The sequence below is a fragment of the Coenobita brevimanus genome, chromosome 102 (assembly GCF_032717465.1).
Source record: "Coenobita brevimanus isolate Jiangsu-jjx chromosome 102, ASM3271746v2, whole genome shotgun sequence".
In the NCBI taxonomy this organism is placed as follows: Eukaryota; Metazoa; Arthropoda; class Malacostraca; order Decapoda; family Coenobitidae; genus Coenobita; species Coenobita brevimanus.
In genome coordinates, this window is record NC_137055.1 from 12,568,308 (window position 1) to 12,590,441 (window position 22,134).

The following is a 22,134-nucleotide window of genomic DNA, read 5'->3' on the forward strand; positions in this document are numbered from 1 at the left end:
GGACACTCACATACTCATATATATGCCATCATCACAGTGGACGATCCAGATAAGGGTGATAATGGTCTGGTGAAGGACTTGAGAATAATTGCAGGCGATACTGACTCGCTGTTCTCTGTACTGCCAGGCTCTGAACCTAGAGAATTCAAGTTAATGGTTTTAAAGATGGTGGATCGTGAAGTAACATCTATTGGCTACAACCTAACTCTGCTCGCCGTTGACAGTGGCACTTCACAACTTAGCTCCAGCGTAAGTGTCCTAATCAAACCCAAAGGATTAAGCCGCCAGGCACCCTTGTTTGTGCAAGAACAATATGAAGAGGCAGTTAATGAAGAAGCACCACCAAGCACGCTTGTTATGAGAGTCGCTGCCTCAGGTACTGAAGGATTTACCAGACAAATGCAGTCAGGCTGGTGGCAGGTAATGAGGACCACAAGTTCAACATGAATGCTGCCACTGGTACCATTTCCACTGAAGATTGGCTGGACCACGAGATTACTGCATATTACGGCCTCACCGTGGCTGCCATTGATCAGGCCACAGCTGCCCAAAGAATACAGTCATCAGCTAAAGTTATTATCCGGGTTTTAGATACAAATGACAACCCACCGGAATTTTGCACACCCGACAATGAGGTGACTCTAAACGAAAATGAGCCGCATGGTGGCGACCGACGCTGACTCTGGCGAAAATGGCTTCATATCTTACAGCATTGCCAACCTTGATCAAGTACCCTTCGTCATTGACTAATTTGATGGTACAGTCCGAACTTCTTCAGTGCTAGACTTTGGAGTGCAACGTCGCATCTATAGTATCAAGGTTCGTGCTTCAGGCTGGGGCACACCGTTTAAAAGAGAAACTGAAACTACAATCAAGGTGAAGACTCGAGTTGTAAATGATAATAGACCGCAGTTCGAAGGTGTGAACTGCAAGGGATGGGTTGATATTAACGCACTTGTCGGCACCAGCGTTATTACTCTTACTGCGGTGGATCTTGACAACGGCACATCCATTACCCACCAACTACACAGTGATATGACGGAGGAATGTTGGGCTGTTGACAGTGCCACGGGTATACTTGACTCACTTGTGAATTACGCGATGCAGTGAAAAATGACAGGCAGAAGGTGTATGTTCTGAAAGTGACAGCCAGTGACGGGACTCATGTGTCTGATGCTACGAGCGTGACGGTGATGGTGGTCAATAGGTACACTGAAGGAGAAGTAACTTTGCAGCAGCATTCGCATGTTGAGTGTCGTTCAACTAATATAGGGTCCAAGGCTGCTGAAGTAGTAGCTGCAGCAGCAGAAAATAACGCAGCAGAGGAACATTATGCCCTCTTGCCCCTCCGGTATGGTTATAACACACATGCACCAGAAATACCAAAGAATTTTCCGGCCACAATTAGAGATGTGGGAACACATCTACTGACCATGTAAGCAATCGATCACGACCGAGGCTACAACGGCAGGATGGTATATGCATTATCCAAAGGCAGTGTTGATTCGGTGTTCAAAATTGGCCTGGAGTCTGGCGTTCTTGAGGTGGTGGCTGAACTGGACCGTGAAAGAAGGTCAAAGTATCTTTTAAATCTCTCTGTGTATGATCTCGGCCAACCTCCCAGAAGTGTCTCCACTAATTTTACAGTTTCAGTTGTTGATGTAGGCTAAATGATAATGCACTGGTGTTCAGCCAATCAATCTACAACCTGAACTTGCTGGAAAATGTCAACAATGGAACAAGTGTGGCTCAGGTAACTGCAGTGGATAAAGACTCAGGACTGAAAGCTAAGGTCACGTACAAGTTAGTGACTAACGTAGAGGAGTTTACAGTTGATCGTGACACAGGAATCATATATGTGGCCAAATCCTTAGACCGTGAACGCAGAGATCTATACGACCTTCGGGTGAGAGCTTGGGACAATGACCCAGAAAATCCTTTCTCTTCTTTAGCCCGAGTTCTGATCACAGTGATAGACATTAATGACTGTCCCCTTGATTTTGGTATCTCAAATAACTTAAAATTAGATGTACCCGAGGACCTACCAAGAGGTGCCATTTTGGCCACCCTCCAGGCCACTGACCAGGACATGGGTGTGGGAGGCCAGGTCACGTACAGTCTTATCAGTGGCCACGATAATGCATTCCGTATCGACCAGGAAACAGGTGTAGTGCGCCTGGCTGGAGATCTTGATTTTTGAGATGATATATTCTTACAGTGTGATGATTCGTGCAAGAGATGGTGGTACTCCCTCTCTAGAGTCATTCGCATCACTGTTTATACAAGTTCATGATGTGGACGAGAACCTAGGACCTCCAACATTCCCTGAGCGGATAGTGCGTGCTTGGGTGAAAGAAAACCTCAGACCGGGCGCCCTTGTTACTAACCTGACCGCCCGTGACCCTGACGCCGCCCGTCTCCACTACACCATCACGGCAGGCAATGGGCTCGGTCTCTTTGCTGTCGACTGTAAAGGTAACGTTCCTATCATTAGTTCCTTCAGTCTTGTTACGGATTTTTCATTTTCTTCATTTTAGGACAGACTTTTCGACTTACAGGGATTTAGTTTAGCCCCAATAACCGATTTGCTGCTGCAGGTCCTTTAACTTAAAATCACCTATTGGTAGCAGTAATATACTAAAAAGCATGTCAAAAGATGGAAGAAGTTTACAATTGGATGATTCAGGTGCAAACATTCCTCTAGTTTCTGACAGATACATAACGAACACCCGTAATTGTTTGATGTGATCATCCTTCATCCCACTTTCCAGTGTGTTGTAATAAACGGTAAAGAAAGTTCAGACAAGTTCGGCCATCTTCTCATGCTTCAGAAATTATCCTGAAAAACTGGGGGTTTCTCTACACTTTTGTGCTCTCAGTTTTAATGATGCTGGCCTTAAGCCTTCGTTGATCTTATTTGGCGACAGTATGATTTACTAAGTAGTTTAATCCTGACGACAATGTCAAAAGTGTCATATCCATTAGTGAATAAGAACATATAGATTCCTGAATGATGATGGACTATATACAAATATTTTACATAACTGTATTACGATGACGCTCTTTGCACTTTACTCTTGCTTTATACCCATCGGTAATAGGGTGTTCTACGATGCTACGGGAAATCGCCCCAAAACAGCAAGAATAAAATTAGATACGCATCATCGTCTTGAAGGAGTTAAATATTCTTCAGCACTTAGAGTTTTGTCCACAGTTCCTTTTGCGCAGATTACTTGTGGGGTCTAATTCATATAGGGTGTTAACATCTTAAATCCAATGACGTATCTTGTTATTTGAGTCTTCCTACCTGCACACGGTTTTAGTCACCTTAGGAGACCACGTTAGTAATGAAAGGATTAATCAAGGTATCAAACGCCCTCCAGTTTGGTTAAGTCCCTCCTGAACTGAATCAAAACTACTAATTATAGCAAGAATGAAATGCAAAAGACGCTTCCTTGCTGAAAACGTTAAGCAATGTTAATAAAAAAAAATAATAAAATCCTCACAGCAGTGGATTATTATCAGAAATAGTTTTTTGTTTGGTAACATTTTTTTCTTTGCTTTGTTTTCATTGTGTGTGTGTGTGTGTGTGTGTGTGTGTGTGTGTGTGTGTGTGTGTGTGTGTGTGTGTGTGTGTGTGTGTGTGCATGCGTGCGTGCGTGCGTGCGTGCGTGCGTGCGTGTGGTGGTGGTGGGGGGGGGAGAAAATGAGTAGCTTAGCCCGGACCCCTACATTTCTACAGAAAAGGTTTGGATGATCGATGGATGGATGGATAGTTTGGTAGCCGTAAATGTGAAGGTAAAAGTGGACAGAAGCAATCTTATGCCTGCCTAAATTTCAGGAATCTTTATCACTGCAATCCCCGAACCACAAAACTGTCTTCTCATCAAATGCATAAAAATGGAAGGTATTAAATATTATTTTACATGCATTAATTATATTGATATTTTAACCTACGTGTCGCTGTTGCAATACCCACATCTAAAATTACTCCTGCCTTAATTTTATGTTTTTGTTTTCATAGGATAACCCATGCTTCAACTTGAAATATTAAATGTAAAGTATGCAGATGCAGTTCCAATTGAATACATGCATACATGTTTGTAAAATTTGCAGCGGGTGGAAGAGAAGTGTGTGTGTGTGTGTGTGTGTGTGTGTGTGTGTGTGTGTGTGGCGAGTTTGGGACGCAGGGGAATGAAATGCTAAGCAAATGAACCCACAAGGAACATACGGAAGCTTTTACAAGATTATTAGCAACAAGAAAACGCTTTGATCACGTATATGAAGTTCAACAGGATAAATTTAATTTTTTGTTTACTTGTCTGTCTGTCTCTCCGTCTATCTGTCTGTCTGTGTGTCTGTTTATCTATCTATCTGTCTGTCTGTCTGTCTGTCTCTGTCTGTCTGACTGTCTGCCTCTGTCTCTGTCTCTGTCTGTCTGTCTGAATGTCTGTCTGTCTGTCTCTCTCTCTCTCTCTCTGTTCATAGACAAACTTTAGGCCACCCTGTACAGACATTTAAGTCAAGAATGAGCAGTTTCATGTTCCTAAGTGGCATTTTGTGACACCCAGCATCCAGTTGAGGTGCCGTAACCTGCTCGACTACCAGGCATCCACTTGTTGGCTATACTGTTGTCATCTGACGCAGTAAATGATTTCGCTGGTTACAGAAAACCATTTGAATTGTCACTCAGCGTAGTCACCCGAAGATAGCTCTTCAGACTGTAAATAGATTAATATAGAAACGGACCACACATGAACCGCGTATGTACTCGCAGGTGTGTAAGGTGTCTTGATTCATGACTGACGGGGTACGTATCCAGTGCTGAACAAGTCGCCAATAAAACTGCGATTCAGTTTCCCTCACCCATTACCTCCTGTAATTTTTCAGTGTTGTAAAGATAAATTCTGGGCATCATGTAAGTATGAGGAACTTACTCCATTCTTGCGTGACATTCGATCCCACACACCTGTAAAATTTTTCACACATCTGTAATTAAGGACGGAGGATGTCTTTACCTTCGACTGGCAATTTTTTGTCAATTCCTGTTTACTACACACACACACACACACACACACACACACACACACACACAATACAGACTATACTCGAAAAAGCCATATTCTTCTGATTTGTTAAAAAAAAAAAAAAAAACAGAACAAAGTAAGGCAAAACAAATGAATAATAAAAAAAAAATAATCCATACACCAGATTACTGGTGTCCTCTGTTCATAAAATATCTGTAACAGTTATAGTTGAACAACTGTAGGGTAAAGTTTGGAGGGAAACAACTCTGGGGAGGCGAGTTCCAGAGAGATGCAATTCGGGGAATGAAAGAATTCCGATAGGCAGAAGTTCTGCAATATGGTTGTGTGACATTCCAGTCATGAGTGCTATCAGATGCTCGTGTAGCAAGAGGGAAGGCATGGAGAGGTGGAGATTACGGGAAGTGTACCATAAGTTGAACCAAATTGCCTTGCGGTGGAAATAAATACCAATAATAGTTTAATAGGAGTGAAAAGTTACGTACCATGATCCCGAACCCATTAATACGAGAGGCTTCTAATAAGTCGAATTGTGTTGAAGGTAGCTTGAATGAAATAAAGACAAAAGTGATCGTAGTGGAGTGGTTAACTGTATGCACCGTTTTACCTGCGTGTCTTCTTTGGTATTTTCTTGTCGCTGTCTGTAACAAGACTCATAAGATTTAGAAAGAGTCTCCTTACCAGACGAGAGAGAGAGAGAGAGAGAGAGAGAGAGAGAGAGAGAGAGAGAGAGTACAGCATTATTTACATACATTTAATTTGATATTGTTTATCATTTACGAAACACATTCTGTCCTCTTTTCATACACCTTTTCATCAGTCTCATTTAACCACCTCTCAACTTTTCTGCGTACACTCAGTACAGTATTGAAAGTTCGCTAACAGTTCCCTGCTGACTGTGGTAGGGAGAAGTGTAGCATGAAATAGATTTATGTGAGTGGAATATGAAACAAAATAAAAGGACATGAGAAGGACATGAGACGTTGTGAGAGGAATGAGAAATATGGAAGGCATGGCACAATACAGACAACACTTGCTCGTGACTACAACACTGAACAACTCTAGAGATTCTGACACTCTTTTCGGTTTTCACACCTTGTTATTTTAAAACACAGAGTCATATTTTCATGCATCGCTTGTGCTGTTAACTCGTTCGAGTTATGGGGCAAAGTAGAGGGTGGGTTGAAACTCCTTTTTCCCTCTACTTCGGTGTACCAAAAGGGTGTGGATAACCTCTTTACATCGATCACTCATTCAGTCCCTTTCTGCCCCATCAAAATTGAAGGGACCCGGGGATAGGCTGCACAGTCCCTATATTTAAGGTGAAAGTGGCTGGCCTCGCTCGTCCCTGAATGGTTTTATGCGAGTATTAGGCCTCAGCCCATCCTCGGATGTAAACCCTAACGGGCCTCATCCGACTGGAGCGCCTTAAACCAATAGACAGCCAGGCTTCACTAATTGGTTGTATTGTTACCTTCAAAAGTTGTATATAGTTTCCTGGATTTCAAAGAAATCATTTGCTTTGTCTCTCAGTGCAAAGTCATCAGAAGGTACCACTGCACTGAGTGATTAGAGGGAGGATGTCCCGACATATTTCCTTATATTTTTTAAAAATATTTCAGGCATAATTAGTGTATGGTTCATTTATTGTCTCCTGTAGAAGAATGTGGTATATATTAATGTCTATTAACTAAACGAAGGGCGTTAAGGCATAAAGTCAAATTTCTGCCAAGCCCCACTCTTCTGGAAAATAATTTTCAACGGTCAGTGTAACATACAGGTCCCTAGTTGTACTGTACAGTCAGGGAAAGTTCCGCATTACCCACCTCACGAAGCACTGGTGTGAGACTAGTGAATAAGAAGCAACAGCCAGACCTCATGTGTCTGGTAACTGTGAGTGTGAAGGAGGGGGAGGCGGGGGATTGGGGGCACAGTAGGGTTTGTTGGAAATCAGGTGTAGGTGTCCAATGTATGACTTGGACGGTGTGTTTGACTTAATTTAATAAGGATAGATGACAATATGATGCTAGCATTTTGTTTAAAAAGTTATGTATATGTGTGTAGAGTTAGTGTTGTCAGTTAAGTTATGGAAGTTCGCTGGGTTCGGACAGAGGTATGAATACTTTCATCCCCTCTCGACTTTAACATGAGACGTTTCACCAAGAGATATTCGTAACGATATAACATATATTTATATTTTGTACTGACTCGAAAACTCTTATAAATTTATTTCATTATTTGCAAACATCCGCATGCAAACATTTCCAGTCTTATTCTGGTAATTTTTCATCTAGAACTTATAGTGTAGGGTAGTGTGTAATACCACTACTACTACTACTACTACTACTAAAAATAACAATAATAATAATAATAATAATAATAATCTATATGTGCGATTAACAGATTTTTCAAATTCCTTTAGACAGAATGGCATGGGAAGTACTGAGTATACGATCAGTCTCTGTAGCTATCATTCCTATCGAACATTACAAAACGAAGGCAAAGCATACCTTTGTCAGTAAACATGTATTATATATGCAATAATGTAGACCGACTCAGAGAACAGTGTGATACCATACAAACAACATACGCTTTTGCACTTTGAGAATATGTCGGATGCATTATCATTGATTATTGAAAATGTGACGTAAGCAACTCTCCAAACCCTCCCACCCCCGTCCACCCTCCCTCCCACTCACAGTTACCAGACATGTTGGCTCTGGCTGCTGCTTCGTGAACATTCGTCGACCACCAATGCTTCGAACAGTGGGTAATGCGGAACTTTCCCTGACTGTACTGTACAGTTACCTCCACTTCTAACGAGTACAGCGGGTGGTGTATTTGGTGCATTGTGGCACCACTGTGTTTGTTTACATCGTAGTAATAGTAAGTGAACGGGCAGACCCGGCAGAGCTTCCCCTCCGCTACAGTATCTAGTACCCACAGAAACAATGTCCTATCAAGTCATACTCTGTCTGCAAATCCAGGTGTTTCCCACGTATGTATAGTGGAAGGTAGAGAGAAAAACAAATAGTAATGTCATTGGATCCCATTGTTTCTCTGACAGGAGATGACTGTGAGGCGAGGTGGAACGGAGGGGAGGGGGGACAGGTAGTGGGGACGCATGTATCGAAACTTTGTCGTGTTTCGTTTAGAAAGATGAAGGGTGTGATTATACAGATGTTCTAAGGTGATCTGTAACTACGCTTGCAATACGTGTATTGGATGAATGTTGGAGTGTTAATGTTCGTCATACAATGTGGTGAACAACTGTAGTTGAGCATAAACGTTAGGTGTGATATCCGGCGTCTCGAAACGTGTTTCACCTGCGTCTAGTGAGTGTGCGACTCAAATGCTATAACATTTTTGTGGCTGAACCAGGGTGGCCATAAATGGTTTATGGTTAAGCATGTGAAACAACTGTCATGCCATGTTGGGTATCATCCAGTCTGTTTTATTGTGAGGAAAAATAATCATTATATTCGCAAACCATGGTAAAAGTAGATCTCCAGTTGCACAGGATTATAGCTACTTTGAGTGTTGGACAGCTATTGGCTTATTGTGCGAAAATGTTGTGCAATCATCATACTGATGGATCACGCCGAGGTAATGAGATACTGTATTTGCATAATGAATGCATATCTTGTATTATAATAATTGAAATAGCGGTGTTACGGATGTTCAGTCCACAAATGATGTCGTTTTCTTCGAGGTGCAATTACATTTCTCAGGATAGTTGTGACACAACATCCACAAACATTGATCCTCGTATAATATATTCTCTTTAAAATATTCATTCCTTAGTTTTCATACAAGTATTACCCATTCAGGCCCTCCTTAGCTCCAGACGCATTATGCTATCTAGTCGTGCGTCTACACTCACACACTGTTCATCCAGAGGGGGCAATAATTCCTTTACCATTCATGTCTGTCCGTTGCCTGCCATTATAACACAAGTGGCCAGGGCTACACAAAATACCGTATATCGCTGACTTGGTGCTGCTGGGAGAGTGTAAAATTGCATATAGTCTACGTGTCTTTCTGTAGGAAGTCTGGTTATACACTTCACAGACTTATTCGCATTCATGCCAAGATAGCAGCCAAAGTCGCGGTTTTGGTGACTATACTGACTGAGCGTTGAACACACTTTCACCTCCCAGGAGTCTAAATGAGACCCTGTTTTCAAGAAGTAGAAAAATTAAACCGTGCAGTAAACAGTGCAATTTTATATGTAAAGTAAGGAAGGTTTTATCCACCGTGTCACCATACAGACTTATACAGTATAACACGGCCAGGGATAAACTGGACCTACGGTAGGATAAAGGTTGTGTGCTGCTGAAGCGTCCAAGTAAACATAAGCAACATTTGTGCACAAGCAACTGGATGGTAAAACCCAACCACCGCGCTTAGGAATAATATCCTCGGGTTCTGAAACTAACCCACGTCATCCAGTAGATTTACACAAGGTCATTCATAAGGCTGCAATCTAGTTGTAGTGATGCGAATGATAAAGAAATCAATATCAGGCCTCGTTACCCATTATACGAGGAAGGACCGGAATTTTGTGAGAGAGAGAGAGAGAGAGAGAGAGAGACAGAGACAGAGAGACAGTGAGAGAGACTGCTGCATTCATCGTCATTACATGCTGGTACAATACAATCCAGGGAAGGACAGGGTTGTCCTTGTCTCCCTTAGTGTCCTTCTACAGTGACGGTAGCCTCATATCACCGACATGTGACAGTGTAAGCATAACAAGCCATCTTGTTTACAGGCTATTTGAGAGAGAGAGAGAGAGAGAGAGAGAGAGAGAGAGAGAGAGAGAGAGAGAGAGAGAGAGTCTCTTTCTTTATATATGCTATATACATAAATATGTATACCTAAAACGAGAGAGTGAGTGAGATCCACCTGTCTGTCTTTCTGTCTTTCTTTCTGTCTGTCTGTCTCTCTGTCTGTCTCTCTCTCTCTTTGCAGATGCATTATACTCTTTATTTGTGTCTACTCTTACACACTGTTCATCCAGAGTGAGCACTATATCTCTTACCAACACCAAACATCACATATGTTGATGATGACCCTACTCCCATCTGCATACCTCCTCACTTGCTCCAACTCCACGACAGTCCACTTCCACACACACCTTGCCACCACTCAGAGTGGTCAAGCCCTCCCACCCTCTCTATTCCTGCAACATTTCCTTCCTTTCCTAATACATTGCCCCACTGAACAACTTCTTCTCAAGTCCCCCTTTACCCACCAAAAATATTCTATTCTATTTCCAGCTGCCTTGGGAATATTGTTTTCAGTGTTCAGCCTCATCGGACACGGCTTCACAGATATCGGTAATATCAAAATCTGTTGTCGAGCTTGTTATTATGAATCTCGTATGATGGCTCTAAACAACTATACCATAACGACGTTTCGCTTCCCACTTCAATCCCCACCACCACAGTGCCCGGTAACCATTACATATGATATTTTAGGTCCTGTTTCCTCTTTACCTACGAATGATATATTATGTGAGTCCACTGTCTCTCATGAAATTGCAAGGATAGTATCCGGCCAGTATTCACTGTTAGAGAGGCATTTCGTTTGTGTGGTTTTGCTAGCAAAATTGCGAAGTCTGGCCTTGTTTGTGCATGGGTCCAGTAATGTAACTAGACATTCCAGATCCATGTTAACAGTAGATGGCATCTGCAACAATTGCATGTGATAAACGGATACATAACGAACTGCAGCAATGGGCAACATTGTGCATGTCTGTCCGTTGTCTGCTATTATAACATATGGTTTTAGTATGTGGCCACGGCTACAGAAAATATATTGGAGGCGTTGCGCTGCAGGGAGTGTGTAAAATCGCGTATAGTCTAAGTGTGTTTGTGCAGGGAATCCGGTAATACACTTCACCGACTTATTCACACTCGTGCCAAGACAGCAGTCAAAGTCGAGGATTTGGATGACTATACTGACTGACCATTGAACATACTTTCACCTCCCAGCAGTCTGAATGAGATCCTGTTTTCAAGCAACAGAAACATTAAGTAGTGCAATGAAATATGCAATTTTATATGTAAAGTAAGGAGCGTTTTTATGCACCGTGTGATCATACAGGCATATTCAGCATAACACAGCCAGAGATAAGCTGGACCTACCGTAGGATAAAGGTTGATTGCTGCTGTAGCGTCTAAGTAAACGTAATCAACATTTGTGCACCAGAACTGGATGGTAAAACCCAACCACCGCGCTTTACGGAAAATACTCCCGGATTCTGAAGCTACTCTACGTCATCTAGTAGATTTACACAAGGTCATTGATAAGACTGTAATATCGTCATTGTGATGCGATATTACAAAGAAGCCAGTGTCAGGTCTCGTTACGCATCATCCGAGGAATGCCCGGAATTGTGTGTGTGTGTGTGTGTGTGTGTGTGTGTGTGTGTGTGAGAGAGAGAGAGAGAGAGAGAGAGAGAGAGAGAGAGAGAGAGAGAGACAGACAGACAGACAGACAGACAGACAGACAGACAGACAGACACTCTGGTGCATTCATTGTGCAATTACAAGTTGCTATAAAACGATATTATAATAGACCCAGGGAAAGATAAGGGGTCCTTCTCACTGTAACAGTGAATACTAGCCCGATACTATCCTTGCAATTTCATGAGAGACAGTGGACTCACATAATATATCATTCGTAGGTAAAGAGGAAACAGGACCTAAAATATCATATGTAATGGTTACCGGGCACTGTGGTGGTGGGGATTGAAGTGGGAAGCGAAACGTCGTTATGGTATAGTTGTTTAGAGCCATCATACGAGATTCATAATAACAAGCTCGACAACAGATTTTGATATTACCGATATCTGTGAAGCCGTGTCCGATGAGGCTGAACACTGAAAACAATATTCCCAAGGCAGCTGGAAATAGAATAGAATATTTTTGGTGGGTAAAGGGGGACTTGAGAAGAGGTTGCTCAGTGGGGCAAGGTATTAGGTGTGAGATACGTGATTCCATGAACTGAATAAGCTATGCAACCACGTATCATATAGTCTGTCCATGTACAGTACAATGTCCTCATTTACTTTATTACATATCACATGTCCGTATTTACCATGTATTACCCACAATGCCTACCGAGTATGTTAAGTCCCATTAATCATGCATCTGGCAACTTTGTCCCGCCTATCAGATCTGCACGGGACTTCCTCCCGGTCGCACGGCGGCTTGTTGTGTCCAGTTTGTCAGCCTGTAATATTCCACTAATTATACTTCCACGTCTTACTCGGAGTTTCAAGAACCTTCCTCATCATTCTAACCCTCGTCCCAGTCCCACATGGAGCAGTGAGTTACTCCGTTCCTCAGTGGAAGACTTTTGCAGTCAAGGCGGTTACAGTTCACCGGCTTCCTGCCCAGGGATTACCACAGTGGATCTTTACAGTGCCCCAGTGATTCAGTGCAGTGGATTTTACAGTGCTCTAGTGTCTCAGTGCAGTGTTAGTGCCGTGTTGTGCGTTTTCCTAGTGTTTCTGGCGTGGCAAAGCAAACCAGAGGACCCCTAGCAACCAGCCCAGCGGAAACGACTCAGACATCCCCCCCCGTCCATGCCTCTGGGGTGACTGAGCGCAGCCCCCCCTCCCAGCCCGACCAGGGCTTCCATGAGCTCCGCTCATCCTACCCTAGAATCAAGTCAGTTTTACCCTAAATTCCTATGTTTTACCCTAAATAGTTGGCAACATTGACTTCGATAATATATCATACATAGACACAGTATGTATATAAGATAAAGGCAAATTGGATGAAATATGTAAAGAACCATATATTTATTAAAAGAAAACAAAAATGCAGTATTTATGTAAAAAGGCAAACTAGATGAAATATGTAAAGAACTCCATATCCTGCATTTAAAGAAAACAAATACAGTATTTATATTAGAAAAGGGCAAATTGGATGAAATATGGAAAGAATTCCATATTATGCACTTAAAGAAAAGCAAAAAACCAGTAGAGTAAAAGCAAACAAGTTTCTCTATGTTTTATCTTATTTCCATTAGAATTGTTTTTGTTTAATCAGAGAACACAAGTATATTAAGAATAATAAGTTTTGAAAATAATTGTAACTTGAAATTATATACAGAGTTTCTCTATGTTTTATCTTATTTCCATTAGAATTTTTTTTGTTTAATCAGAGAACACAAGTGTATTTAGAATAATAAAAAGTTTTGAAAATAACTGCACCTTGAAATCATATACAGACCAACAAATCTTTCAAACCCCTTTAAAGTTATTAGATATTTGCAGCCTCAGAACATGTTGCATCACTTTTAACATTATTCATTGCTTTTAGCATGTTGTCCCCAAAGTTCAGGTTATGAGAAGATACTTTCAAGCGTTTCATGTGATATATTGCATGCATTAGGCCAGGTAATGTTTCCTTTTTAAGAGAGGGTCTGAGAAAAGTTTTGGTTAGATTTAGCTGGCTAAAAAAACGTTCAACCGCTGCATTTGAAAAGGGTAGCGAGAGGAGGGTGGATCTGACTATGGCTAAATTGGGATAACATGGAAGTCCTGCATCATTTTTCCTATTCAGCACAATATTCCAGTACTTTGTGAAGTGGAGTTGATTAGAAAGTTCTTCATCTAAATAGTGCATTCTCCATTCCTCATCAACAAGATTTTTATTAGCATACTTTGCTAACTGTGGCAGTTCATCAAATAAACATGCTAAGGATGGAGGATTCAGAGTGGAAGCAGAACGAGGGTTTATGCAGGCCTCTACTTCGTGAATTTTGTCATTTAGTGAAAATCTGTTCTGAATTTGGAATACAGCTTCTATCCAGAAAGACTGACATGATTTATAAAACTGTGAAAGTTCCTCTTTAGTTACTGTTCCTGATTTTTTTAGGTCACTTAATGTTGTGATGCACTCACTCCTAGATATATATTCTCAACTGGAATAAAGGCACTTGAAAAAATGGGCTGAGCAGGACTAAGGAATGAAATGTCAGCATTCTTAACAAAACTCACATCCATAAAGTCAGAACACAAGCTTCTGATGAGTTTACATGTCTCGGTTTTCAATGTGAAGAAATTTGGAGCCTCAGACTGGAAGACAGTATTATAACTGTTAAACTTACCCAAGTTGTAGTCAAGAAATTCGAGGTAGGCTCGAGTAAATTTGTTTTTTAATGCAGTAACAATCGTGTCATTGACCTGTGTTGGGTCACTAAAAGCCAGTTCTGTAAAATACAACTCCAGTGCATCCCATTGTTCCAACAGTCTCTTCACACATGCCTGCAGAGATAGCCATCTGGTTTGCCCTGGAGCCAGGATTTTATGAGGTTCATTGTCAACGAATTTTTGAAATTCTTGGAATGCTTTTTTCCTCTTGGAGCTAAGACTAAAGTGTGCAAAAATGCTACGGCATAAATCTTCAACATATTTAGGAAGTTTGAGGCATGCATTTGATGCACAGAGATGAATCACGTGGCATGAACATTTGACAATTATGACATGAGGCAAAGATTCTCTTAATAATGAAGCTACTGAATGGTTGGCTCCCATCATAACATTGGTAGTGTCAGAACAAAACCCAACAATATTATCAAGAGGAATGTCTTTTGATGTGAAACATGGACACATGTTATGTCCATGTTACAAATTTTACAGAAAGCATAGTCTTTCCTACTATACCTAATACCAATTAATCTGGCCAGGCATGTATGGCAACACTGTTCCTGCCGAGATTCTGATTGGCTGGAAGTGTTTGTTCGATTTCGTTGTTTAAACCAATACTCTCTTTATTATCAGACGTGATACTGAGTTTGTCGACAGTACAATCGTAAAAAGCAATACGAAATCCGATATATACTTAACAACAATGAAGTTTTCGTAGGAAGATAGAGATATGAGTCAGCAAAGTAGTATAACAGTCCAAGTCAAGGTCAGCATTCGAACAATTCCTTTAAATCTCCGACACTTCGTAATATAAAAGAAAATTAAGGACACCTGCTTAATTTAAGCATTGGTATAACAAACATTTAAATTTTTTATTATCAGTCCGCACCCTTAAATCGTGCCACAACTCTGAATAATTAAAAATTCTAATGGAAAGACGAGTTCTGCGGGGAGGGAGGTTTGAAAAAATTGCGAAAATCAAAGTAGGCTAAAGGAAAACTATTTCATTATATTTCCTCTATTATCACAGTACGGACTGATCTTGAAATTTAAATGTGTGTTATACCATCGCTTAGATTAAGCAGGTGTCCTTAATTTTCTTTTATATTATGAAGTGTCGGAGATTTAAAGGAATTGTTCGAATGCTGACCTTGACTTGGACTGTTATAATACTTTGTTGACTCATATCTCTATCTTCCTACGAAAATTTCATTGTTGTTAAGTATATATCGGATTTTGTATTGCTTTTTACGATTGTACTGTCGACAAACTCAGTATCACGTCTGATAATAAAGAGGGTATTGGTTTAAACAACAACGAAATCGAACAAACACTTCCAGCCAATCAGAATCTCGGCAGAAACAGTGTTGCCATACATGCCTGGCCAGATTAATTGGTATGAGGTATAGTTGATCTAACTGATTTTGATATCCACCCAGCAAACTGAGGTTCAGCCTTCCAACTTTCACGCCATTTTTGAGGGTACATATTCATTTTACAAGCTTTACTTTTCTTCTTAGGAGGGGTGTTTGAGTCACCTTGAACTTTTGAGGTTGTTGGTGTTCCTGGGTCATCACAACTAGAAGAGCCTGTTTCATCATCCATCCTGCATGAAACAACAAACATTTTAAACTGATAAGATTTAAGGATTTTCATATGATTAGAGGTGGCATCATGTCATTGTGGTACAGTTACGTAGGACTCCCTGAAACCTGCCGAAATCCTTTCATTTACGATCCCCACATATCACACTGCTCAAAAACATGACTGTGCTCATCCCTCAACAAACGAAATAAAACATAAACTAAGTGTCGGCTTCTTTGGTCTACACTCTGGCCACCTACAGACTCAAACACCACAACCACAAATCCACAATATATAATTTCGTAGTGTGTCAACCATTCTCAAATTAAAAATTTCACTTTAGTCATGTTACCAGTACAAACAGTAGTTACCTGAGTAAACAAAAGAACAGAATTACACCCAACTTGCACACACTATACCGTCTCCCAGCCTCAAACCCAACGTCTCTCAGCCACATGAGTCAGATGACGTTGCCACATCTGAGCCAATCCGGCACAACCGTTTCAGTATTCAGTGTGGCGCGCAGTTTGAAACCAGAGTTTTTTGTGTTCATTTCTATAAAAGGTTTGTGTATTAATCTTATTTTTCGATTGACTGTGACGCATTTCCCTTTTTTTTTTTTTTTTTTTTTGCAGTTTGGCTAAATTACCCTAAAATTACCCTATATTATGCATTACCCTAAACACTACCGCAGAAGGGGTCTGATTACCCTAGTTTAGGGTAATTTACCCTAAAATGGAAGCCCTGAGCCCGACTGGCCCGCCATCTTGCCACACACGCACGTACACACACAAACGCACACACCACCGCGCCGCCACAACTCCCAGAAATCTTCCGCAAATTGTCTTGCATTTTGTAAATTCCCGCAAGTACTTGCACATGACTTGAGTATTGCCAGCTCCTCTCCGTCTCTTCCCGACTGCAAGGACACCACACTCAACATGTCTGACCAACAGGATTTACTCGGGGAGAATGAGGAACAGTATGAGGAAAGCACTTCCCCACCTCTACCTCCTCCCCTCACCCCCCACCTGCCGGATAGTTCCGCTCCGCAGGACGGAAGCCAAGACATACTTCATCTCATCCACTACTTACAAGTCTCCCACCAGCAAGAGGAACAAAGAAGACGACAAGAGGACGAATCAAGACGCATAGAAGAGCAAGCCCACCGTCGTCAGTTAGAACAGCAAAGACAAGAGGATAATCGCAAATTTATGGATCTCTTCACATTGTTGGCAACGAGGACAAGCCCACTAGCCCCAGCACATCCTCAGCCCCCCCAGAGATCACCTGCTAACCCCTCACCTGTCCAAGCATCACCTCTTGGCGACCCCTCCATGCCTCTTCAACCATCTGAACCTCAGACATCGCCTACTCGCCCTTCACCTGCCCGAGTATCAACTCTTGTCAACCCCTTCCACCCTCTCCACCGTCTGACACCACCACTACTTCTCTTAAGAGCAAGCCCACAGTCCCCAGCCCCCCACCTCTCCAAGCTGATGCCACGTATCAAGTTTACCAACAATGGCGCCATCGATTTGAGGATTTTGCTGTTATGATGGACCTACACCGGATGCCACATCATAAACAGCTCATCCAGCTACGATCGTGCATATCTTTAGATGTCCAACGTCTCTTGGAGCACACCCTCGCCATTCCCCCAGATTCCCACCTCTCCGTGACAGAGGTATTAGATGCCTTGCAGGGACATTTCTGGGGTCTCTGCAACGAAGCTTTGCGCCGGCGGGAACTGCTCTCCTGCAAGCAAGCAGCCGGGGAATCATTTGCAGACTTTTATGCACGACTTAAGGACATAGCTTCTGAGGTAGACCTTTGCACTGGCGACCCTGTTACTTGTGCTGAGATCCAGCTCAAAATGATTTTGCTGACAGGTGTGCGAGACGAGGAACTACTGCAGAAACTCCTCGCCCTTGACACCACCTCTTCACTTAATGATTTTGTAACCTGCTGTAGGTTGTATGAAGCTACAAGAGTGGCAGCTTCAGCAATACACGCCGCACCAGGCCAACTTTATGCCATCTCCTCATATAAGAAGACCCAACGTCAAAGGAAGACTGCATCCTCTCAGCGACCTCTGACATCACAAGCCTCAGCTACTATCCCATGCCGATGTTGTCAGCGCCAGCACAGCCCCGGGAAATGCCCTGCGGCTGACAGCACATGTTCCAACTGCGGGCTTAAAGGCCATTGGACCCGTGCACCTTGATGCCCCGCCAAGGATACCCAATGCAATGCTTGCAACAAGCAGGGACACTTTGCCAAGTGTTGCAGGGCATTGAAGAAGAGTCAAGTTAGGGATCAAAACGGCTCCTCCTACCCCAACAGAAATTCCCCACCACCCTCTCCCAAGAACAACAGCAGATGTCGACGTGTAGATGATGCCTCGAGCGACAGATCCCCTAAGCCCATCAATGTTCATCTGTCCCACGGCAACACGTCCTCCAGCCTCCTGATGATCCCTGACACAGGCGCAGATTTTACAGTAATTGACCCACAACACCTGGATGCACTCGACATCCCCAGGAGCAGCCTATCACCCCCACCCATGACAGATGTGCTCACGGCAGATGGTTCCTCGATGTCTCCAGCTTTGGGATGCTTCCAGGCGACATTACAGTTTGGTCCCAAGTCTTGCCTCACCACCGTCCAAGTCCACGAGAGCATCCAAACTCCTCTCTTGTCATATGGCCATTGTCAGGACTTGGCCATAGTCCCACCCGAGTTCCCTAAGCCCATCCTCGCTGTGACACATATCAACAGGTGCGCAGAATTGCCTGTCTCAGCCATGACCTCACCTGCTGCCGCAAGGGAGTATTTTCTTCGACAGTTCAGCAGCGTCCTCGTCTCCAAGGCCGACCTCCAGACAACGCCACTCAAAAAGATGACAGGCCCCCCAATGAGGATCCACGTCAAGCCAGGTGCAATGCCCTTCGCGATCCACACACCCAGGCCCATCTCCTTCGCCTTCCGGGATCAGGTGATGGAGGAACTAGACTCCCTGGTGCAGCAGGAGATCATACCTGCGGGTGATGAGCCCTCTGAGTGGTGTCACCCGATGGTCCTGGTAGCAAAGCCCAAAGGCGTTCGCATCACAGTGGACCTCACCCGTCTCAACTCCCAGGTCTCCCGTCCCACCCATCCCTCACCTACGCCCATTGCAGCAGTCTGCAGCGTCACTCCATCTGCAAGATTCTTCACCACAGCAGATGCACTGCATGGATACTGGCAGATGGAGCTTGCGGAGGAAGACCTCCACCTCACCACATTTATCACGCCCTACGGCCGCTTCCAACACTGCCGCGGACCGATGGGCTTCGCAGCAACTGGGGACACATACTGTCTCCGTGGGGACATGGCCCTGCAGGGTGTCACCAACTGTGTGAAAGTTGTAGACGACATCCTGCTTTTTGACGATGACCTCCCTGCCTACCCGAAACGGATCCACCAGATGCTCACCAGATGTCGTGCCCACGGCATAACCCTGAACAAAGAGAAATTTGTGGTCGCCGCCCCTCAAGTCAACTTCTGTGGTTACACCATCTCAGCAGAGGGCATCTCAGCTGACAAGGAGAAGGTCAGAGCCATCAGAGACTTCCCTACTCCAACAAACCTCACTGACCTTCGTTCATTTATGGGCCTGGTGAACCAACTGGCAGATTTCACCCCCGACATAGCAACAACAGCCCAGCCCCTACGCCCCTTCATGAGCCCCAAGCGCTCCTTCACATGGACACCGGACCACGATCAAGCATTCAGGAATGTCAAGAAAGCTCTACTCTCATCACCAGTCTTGGCACCCTTCGACCCGACCTTACCGGTGGTCCTCCAGACAGATGCCTCCCGTCTCTACGGCGTTGGATATGCCCTCCTTCAGGATCATGGCCAAGGCCAGCGGTGGCTAGTTCAGTGTGGCTCCAGATTTTGACTGACACCGAGACCCGCTATGCCACAATTGAGCTGGAAATGCTGGCAGTTGCCTGGGCCATGGCCAAGTGTCGACTTTACCTATCTGGCCTACAGCACTTCACCCTCATGACGGACCATCGCCCTCTAGTGCCGATCCTGAACCACTACACCCTGGATGCCATTGAGAATCCTCGCTCCAACGCCTCAAGGAGAAGATTGCCCCCTACATTTTTACGGCAATGTGGCTTGCCGGGAAGCAACTGTGCATACCAGATGCCCTCTCCCGAGCCCCAGTTAGCCACCCCACACCTGATGACGAAGAGGACTGTACAACAACAGCTGCACACGTCCGGTCCCTAGTCACACACACCGCCACTTCCCCAGATGACCAGACAGTGGCGCCTCTCATCGACAACGACAGGACCCTCCAGGAGCTCCGCACTGCCGCCACTCAAGACCCAGCCTACAGTCGTCTCCTCACTTACGTCTCCACAGGGTTCCCTACCAACCGCTATGACATTCAAGCCTCCGTCCTCCCCTACTGGAAGCTATGAGACAGCCTCTACACAGACGGAGAGCTTGTGTTGTACGGCCCCCGGATCATTGTCCCTGCCGCCCTCTGCCGACGCACCTTGGCTCGCCTCCACGACAGCCACCGAGGTGTGGAAGCCACCAGGCGTCGAGCCAGACAAACAGTCTTCTGGCCTGGCATCGATGCTGACATCAAAAGCACGGTGGAAGCCTGTGAGCCTTGCCAGCATCTCCAACCCAGCCAACAGCAGGAACCATACATGTGTGATGACCATCCGAAGCGACCCTTTGAGTCTGTGTCTGCTGATTTTTTCCAGGTGGCCGGGAAATCCTTCCTGGTGATCGCTGACAGGCTCTCTGGGTGGCCTGTAGTTGTCCCCTGTGGCCGGGACACCACTTCCACCAGGGTCGTTCGGATGTTTTGCAGCTACTTTCGAGAAGTTGGAGTACCTCTCTGCCTCAGGACCGATGGCGGACCCCCATTCTCCAGCAACGACTTCAAACAATTTGCAGAACGCTGAGGCGTCCATCACATCATCACCTCACCACAATACCCCCAGTCAAACGGCCATGCCGAGGCAGCTGTCAAGGCTGTCAAACACCTCATCATGAAGACAGCACCGACAGGGAACCTTGACTGCGAGGAGTTTGACAGAGGCCTCCTAGAACTCCGCAACACTCCTACCCCTGCCGGATGCTCTCCTGCACAAGTCTTATACGGCTGCCCCCTTCGAACCTGTGTACCAGCCCACCCCCAGTCCTTCTCCGACGAATGGCAGGCCAAAGCAGAAGAGTGTGACCGCCGAGATGCAGCCCGGACCGACCAAGCAACAAGTCGTTACAACGTCCATGCCCGCCCCCTCCCCAGGTTGACTGTCGGCCAGCGAGTCCGGATCCAAGACCCGACATCACACCACTGGGACAAAGCCGGGGTCATTATGGGCTGTGGCAGGTCTCGACAGTATGAGGTACGCCTCCCCAGCGGTCGTGTGTGGTGGAGGAACAGACGCCATCTCCGCCCAGAGTCCCCTCCTAGTGATGACCCCCCAGTGTCCCCTCCTAGTGACGACCCTCCAGTGTCCCCTCCTAGTGACGACCCTCTGCCCCAGTCCCATGTGCCCCCTTGCTCAGGCCAGGAAAGAAGGCCGTCAATTGATTCCCCCACCATCCCTCGCCGTTCTCCTCGACTCGTTGAAACGAGTAGAAAGTCCGCTCGAGATTGCACTACGAGCGCATAGGGGGGAGGGAGGTGTGAGATACATGATTCCATGAACTGAATAAGCTATGCAACCACGTATCATATAGTCTATCCATGTACAATGTCCTCATTTACTTTATTACATATCACATGTCCGTATTTACCATGTATTACCCACAATGCCTACCGAGTATGTTAAGTCCCATTAATCATGCATCTGGCAACTTTGTCCCGCCCATCAGATCTGCACGGGACTTCCTCCCGGTCGCACGGCGGCCTGTTGTGTCCAGTTTGTCAGCCTGTAGTATTCCACTAATTATACTTCCACGTCTTACTCGGAGTTTCAAGAACCTTTCTCATCATTCTGACCCTCGTCCCAGTCCCACATTAGGAAAGGAAGGAAATGTTGCAGGAATAGAGAGGGTGGGAGGGCTTGACCACTCTGAGTGGTGGCAAGGTGTGTGTGGAAGTGGACTGTCGTGGAGTTGGAGCAAGTGAGGAGGTATGCAGATGGGAGTAGGGTCATCATCAACATATGTAATGTTTGGTGTTGGTAAGAGATATAGTGCTCCCTCTGGATGAACAGTGTGTAAGAGTAGACTCAAATAAAGAGTATAATGCATCTGCAAAGAGAGAGAGAGAGAGACAGACAGACAGAGAGACAGACAGACAGAAAGAAAGAC

The 22,134-nt window shown here is 44.5% G+C and overlaps 1 protein-coding gene across 1 annotated transcript; it reads left to right on the forward strand.

Annotated features, from left to right (window-relative positions):
- Positions 1 to 1,472: 1,472 nt before the first annotated feature.
- LOC145415384 (protocadherin-11 Y-linked-like) lies at positions 1,473 to 2,200 on the forward strand. The gene is made up of 2 exons (XM_080284668.1): positions 1,473 to 1,579; positions 1,666 to 2,200. The coding sequence occupies exons 1-2, from the start codon at positions 1,473 to 1,475 to the stop codon at positions 2,198 to 2,200; spliced, it is 642 nt and encodes a 213-aa protein (XP_080140794.1).
- The last annotated feature ends 19,934 nt before the right edge of the window (positions 2,201 to 22,134 follow it).